General features: G+C 43.8%; 1 protein-coding gene across 10 annotated transcripts in view; it reads left to right on the top strand.

The window, feature by feature from the left end:
* Positions 1–6,000, top strand: part of cux1a (cut-like homeobox 1a) — a 116,068-nt gene that overhangs the window by 78,365 nt on the left and 31,703 nt on the right. For all 10 annotated transcript variants that reach the window (XM_081701797.1, XM_035535804.2, XM_081701798.1 and 7 more), the window contains one exon: positions 2,061–2,127. In XM_081701797.1, coding sequence (XP_081557923.1) covers positions 2,061–2,127 — 67 coding nt within the window. The remainder of the gene's footprint in view (positions 1–2,060; positions 2,128–6,000) is intronic.

Below are 6,000 nucleotides of genomic sequence, written 5' to 3'. Positions count from 1 at the left end.
TTTGTATATATGTAGTGTGTGTGTAGTTTGTATGGGTGTAGTGTGTGTAGTTTGTATGTGTTTAGTGTGTGTGGTTTGTGTAGTTTATTGTATGTGTGTGTTGTGTGTAGTTTCTATATATGTAGTGTGTGTATATGTAGTTTGTATGTGTGAAGTGTGTGTGTGTGGTTTGTATGTGTTTCGTGTGTGTGTAGTTTGTGTGTGAGTTTATTGTTTGTGTGTGTTGTGTGTAGTTTGTATGTGTGTAGTGTGTGTAGTTTGTGTGTGTAGTGTGTGTTGTGTGTAGTTTGTATGTATGTAGTGTGTGCGTAGTTTGTGTGTCTGTAGTTTGTGTGTGTAGTTTATTTTTTGTGTGTGTTGTGTGTAGTTTGTATATATGTAGTGTGTGTATGTGTAGTTTGTATGTGTGAAGTGTGTGTGTGGTTTGTATGTGTTTCGTGTGTGTGTAGTTTGTGTGTGAGTTTATTGTTTGTGTGTGTTGTGTGTAGTTTGTATGTGTGTAGTGTGTGTAGTTTGCGTGTGTAGTTTATTGTTTGTAGTTTGTATGTGTGTTGTGTGTAGTTTGTGTGTATGTAGTTTGTATGTGTGTAATTTGTATGTTTAGTGTGTGTGCAGTTTGTGTGTGTAGTTTATTGTTTGTGTGTTGTGTGTAGTTTGTATGCGTGTAGTGTGTGTGTTGTGTGTAGTGTATGTGTGTGTAGTTTGTGTGTGCATGTAGTTTGTATGTGTGTAGTGTGTGTGGTTTGTATGTGTTTAGTGTGTGTAGTGTGTATGTAGTTTATTGTTTGTGTGTGTTGTGTGTAGTTTCTATGTGTGTGTTGTGTGTAGTTTGTATGTGTGTAGTGTGTGTGTAGTTTGTGTGGATAGTTTATTGTTTGTGTGTGTTGTGTGTAGTTTGTATGTGTGTAGTGTGTGTGTAGTTTGTATGTGTAGTTTATTGTTTGTGTGTGTAGTGTGTGCATTGTAATTTGTATGTGTGTGTGGTTTGTATGTGTTTAGTGTGTGTGTGTATAGTTTGTGTGTGTAGTTTATTGTTTGTGTGTTGAGTGTAGTTGGTATGTGTGTGTGTTGTGTGTAGTTTGTATGTGTGTAGTGTGTGTGTTGTGTGTAGTGTGTGTGTAATTTGTATGTGTGTAGTGTGTGTAGTTTGTATGTGTAGTTTATTGTTGTTGTGTGTAGTTTGTATGTGCGTAGTGTGTTTGTGTTGTGTGTAGTTTCTTTGTTTGTAGTTTGCATGTGTAGTTTGTATGTGTAGTTTATTGTTTGTGTGTGTGTTGTGTGTAGTTTGTATGTGCGTAGTGTGTGTTGTGTGTAGTTTGTATGTGTGTAGTGTGTGTTTGTGTAGTTTATATGTAGTTTATTGTTTGTGTGTGTTGTGTGTAGTTTGTATGTGTGTAGTGTGTTGTGTGTAGTTTGTCTGTGTGTAGTGTGTGTAGTTTGTATGTGTGTAGTTTGTGTGTGTTGTGTGTAGTGTGTTGTGTGTAGTTTGTATGTGTGTAGTTTGTGTGTGTTGTGTGTAGTTTGCATGTGTGTAGTGTGTAGTTTCTGTGTGTTTAGTGTGTGTAGTTTGTGTGTGTTGTGTGTAGTTTGTGTGTGTAGTTTCTATGTGTTTAGTTTGTGTAGTTTGTGTGTGTTGTGTGTAGTTTGTATGTGTGTAGTTTGTATGTGTTGTGTGTAGTTTGTATGTGTGTAGTGTGTAGTTTGTGTGTGTAGTGTGTTGTGTGTAGTTTGTATGTGTGTAGTTTGTGTGTGTTGTGTGTAGTTTGCATGTGTGTAGTGTGTAGTTTCTGTGTGTTTAGTGTGTGTAGTTTGTGTGTGTTGTGTGTAGTTTGTGTGTGTAGTTTCTATGTGTTTAGTGTGTGTAGTTTGTGTGTGTTGTGTGTAGTTTGTATGTGTGTAGTGTGTGTGTGTAGTTTGTGTGTGTAGTTTGTATGTGTGTAGTGTGTGTGTGTGGTTTCTATGTATTTAGTGTGTGTAGTTTGTGTGTGTTGTGTGTAGTTTGTATGTGTGTAGTGTGTGTGAAGGTTGTCTGTGACACTTGTTTTTATTGCATGTCTCAGCTCTTAAAGACACTCAGGCAGAACTTCAAGAACTGAAGGCAAAGTATGACGAAGAATCCAGAACAAAGTAAGTTCTCTTTCATCATCCCCCTTCCTGTGTGTGTGTGTGTCCATGTGTGTGTGTGTGTGTTAACTCGCCTGTCCGCCCTTTGGTTGGTGTTTGGCTGGTAATTTCCTTGTCTTATTGTCAGGCTGGAATGCAGTGTGGCTCACTTGCTGTCAGCTGTTACAGCCCAGAACTGGGAGTGGCCTAATGACAGTCCAACTAATCAGCCCAGAGCTGGGAGTGGCTTAACGACAGTTCAACTAATCAGAACAGAGCTGGGAGTGGCTTAACGACAGTCCAACTAATCAGAACAGAGACGTTAGTGGCGGACCCCCTACACTGCTCACAGATCTACAACACTGCATACTGGCGTCCAGCACTGCGCACAGACCCTGCACACACACACAGATCATCCATTTCATTGGTCAGATTTCCTATCATATTGCTAATAATCAATTTGGCTTTGATCGGTTCCACTCTTGGAGAGAAATGTGTCCTATGGTGACCAAAGTGTGGAGGTTAACGGAAGGTTGATTTTTATTTGAAATATGTTTAGATGATTTTTTTGTCCACTGGTTTCATTACTGCTTCTTTGAAGGTTAGATGGGCCTGATTGCACACCGCTGCTGTGCCCACATACACACATTCACATGTGCACGAAAGCGCACGAACACATGCGTATGTACACACGTATACACATGCACATACACATGTACAAACGTGCGCACCTACACCCGAGCACACATGCACACCTGCACACACACTCATGCATACATGCACACGTCCACACACACGCGCGCGCGCGCGCACACACACACACACACACACACACACACACACACACACACACACACACACACACACACATACATACATTTCGTAGCTTTTTTATTATTTCCCTTTTGTCTTTGTGACTGTGAGCTACTAAGGGTGATTATGTCATCTCTCTGTTGAATTCTGTGTGTGTGTGTGTGTGTTTGTGTGTGTGTGTGCGCCTGTCTGTCCGTATCTATCTCTGTGTGTGTGTGTGCGTGTGTGTGTGTGTGTGTGTGTGCGTGCGCGCGAGTGTGCGTGTGTGTGTGTGTGTGTGTGTGTGCACCTGTCTGTCCGTATCTGTCTGTGTGTGTGTGTGTGTGGTTGGTTATGCAGATTGTCTGTTCATACATCCATGTAACACCTTAATGCCTCATTGACTGTCCGAGGCTTTGAGCCTTGTCTTTATGCTCCTGTCAGACTAAAGCCTGCATTGTCTCTCTGCCTGTCTCTCCGCCTGTCTCTCTGCCTTCACTTACGCCTGTCTCTCTGCCTGTCTGTGTGTTTCTCTGACCTAATACATTTTGCTGCTGGTGGGTTTGGCCACAGGTCTGGTCTGTGGTTCTGTGAATGGAGGAGCTTTTATCTATTTCATCCTGTACTGTTGCTACTTACACTGTGAGAGAGGGAGCAGATACTGAGAGAGGGAGCAGACACTGTGAGAGAGGGAGCAGGCCGTCTAACGTTCTTTACTTCTGTAGGAGTAACCAGGGTGAACCATACTGAGATACTAGTGTGTCTTTGTCAGGAATGAAGGCTAGAAAAAAAAAGTCATTTTCATTTTAGTGTTTCCCCCATGTGTCACTCAAACAAAATGAGAGGGCGTAGGCAGGTACGCGCAGGCAGGTCGCTGACCCCTCTGCGACCCCATCTGTGATCGGTGAGGCTGCAGGGTGGAGCCGATATGGGGGCTCCTCCCACCGCACACCTGTGCACGGTCTTCATTGGGGAAGGGGAGCTACGGTTGGGCTCTGTAGCGGAGCTCTGTGTGTGTGCATGTGCGCGCGTGCGTGTACCACGGCATAAACGTGTTGCGTTCCGAGCTCGCTTTTGAAAACGACCCACAGATTGTTCCAGCCAGCATTTTTATTGCAAACCAATATGCGCTTAAATGAATATTTCACAGTCTAAATTCATTATTTTTCAGCTGATCTCCATGTTTTGCTACCAAACGACTTTAGATCTGTTGTACGTTTCTGGCAGCTGCACACTGTGTGGAGGTGGAGCTCACCCACTGTAGCTCCTGTTGTTCAGGTCGGTTGGGTGAAACTGGCAGACCAGAGTGTGTTTCTGCATATTCCGGACTGGTTTGAGATCTGCACTTTGACTTGTCTAGTATCAAACATTCATCTTTTTTCCAGTCACTCCTGTGTTGCTTTTACAGTTTTCCTTCAGATTCAGTCTGACCAATGGTACTTGAGTTAAGGTGGTCTCAGACCCACAGAGTGGGGCTTTGCCTGTATAGGCTGAGTGTATCCTCCTTAGGGTAAAATCTCTAACATGTATAAACTTTGCGCTCCCACAGCACAGGGGTTGAATAATTATACAAACCCCACTTTTCAGTTACTAATTTATGTTTCTGAATATTTTCTCAAATAAAACTGATCACTTTAAATTAATGATATTTTGAGGGTTTGTCTTAAAAAAAAAAGAAATGGCACAAAATTTGATTTTGGCAATGCGGATCCAGTGAGTCTGTGTGAAATACAGAGTACCTTAACCCCTGAGCTACCCTGGATGTGTTCTTTCAGAATCTGATAAATGGAGGATGCCCACAGCTCAGTACGGACAGTTCTGTCTCTCTCTCCCTCTAACGGGGTTCACGTTTTCTCTGCAGATGTGTCCACTGTCGATACGTTATGGGGGCTTGGCGCACTGATCCGATGTTCGGCATTAACGGCGTACTAAACTCCCTAATTCCCCAATCTGGGATCATCTAACAGCATTTAAGGAGAATCGCATTTTCTGTTTGGTTAATCCACCTCATTCCATTGCGGGGACGCACGCAGTGGCTCCATGGGCATGTGCCTCCTGGACCCTGCCATCGCCGGTGATGCTGTTTTCAGATGCTGCCTGTCCGATCTATGAAGCTGCCTCTCCGTGAAACACAAATAACTTGAAGGGAAATCGCTGTTGTGCTATCCCAGACGCCACTAACGCTGGGAGTCCCTTTATGTGCAGTAACCACTCCTCTGTTAGCGTACTCTCTCACTCTTGTTATTCAACACTATGCCCAATTAAGCTCCTCTAGATTGCTAAACAAGATCATCTCTAATTAGATGCCGCTGTTGAAATAATTCATTAATTAACCAGGGTCGTGTATGTAGCTCACAACATGCACCTGCACCCGAAGTGTCACTGAAGAGATCCCCGCTGACAGGGGAGTGCGATGTGTACCAGACTTTAACAGACTTTAAAAGGGTTTCAGGAAGCACGCTGGTTTGATTTGTATGGAGCTGCCAATCTGGTTTGATTTGTTCCTCAGCTGTTGCATGACTGAATGAAGGATACAGAGTAGTGATTAGCTCACAGACCTCAGGATACAGACTAGTGATTAGCTCACAGGCCTCAGGATACAGAGTAGTGATTATCCCACAAGCCTCAGGGTGCTGTGTAATGATTATCCCACAAGCCTCAGGGTGCTGTGCAGTGAGTAGCTCACAGGCCTCAGGGTGCTGTGTAGTGATCATCCCACAGATCTCAGGGTGCTGTGTAGTGATTATCCCACAGATCTCAGGGTGCTGTATAGTGATTATCCCACAAGCCTCAGGGTGCTGTGTAGTGATTAGCTCACAGACCTCAGGGTGCTGTGTAGTGATTAGCTCACAGGCCTCAGGGTGCTGTGTAGTGATCATCCCACAGATCTCAGAGTGCTGTGTAGTGATTATCCCACAAGCCTCAGGGTGCTGTGTAGTGATTAGCTCACAAGCCTCAGGGTGCTGTGTAGTGATTATCCCACAGATCTCAGGGTGCTGTGTAGTGATTAGCTCACAAGCCTCAGGGTGCTGTGTAGTGATTAGCTCACAAGCCTCAGGATACAGAGTAGTGATTATCCCACAAGCCACAGGGTGCTGTGTAGTG

The sequence above is a fragment of the Electrophorus electricus genome, chromosome 19, assembly GCF_041902795.1.
Source record: "Electrophorus electricus isolate QZ-2024a chromosome 19, ASM4190279v1, whole genome shotgun sequence".
Classification (NCBI taxonomy): Eukaryota; Metazoa; Chordata; class Actinopteri; order Gymnotiformes; family Gymnotidae; genus Electrophorus; species Electrophorus electricus.
This window is presented reverse-complemented; position numbering and strand designations above follow the sequence as displayed.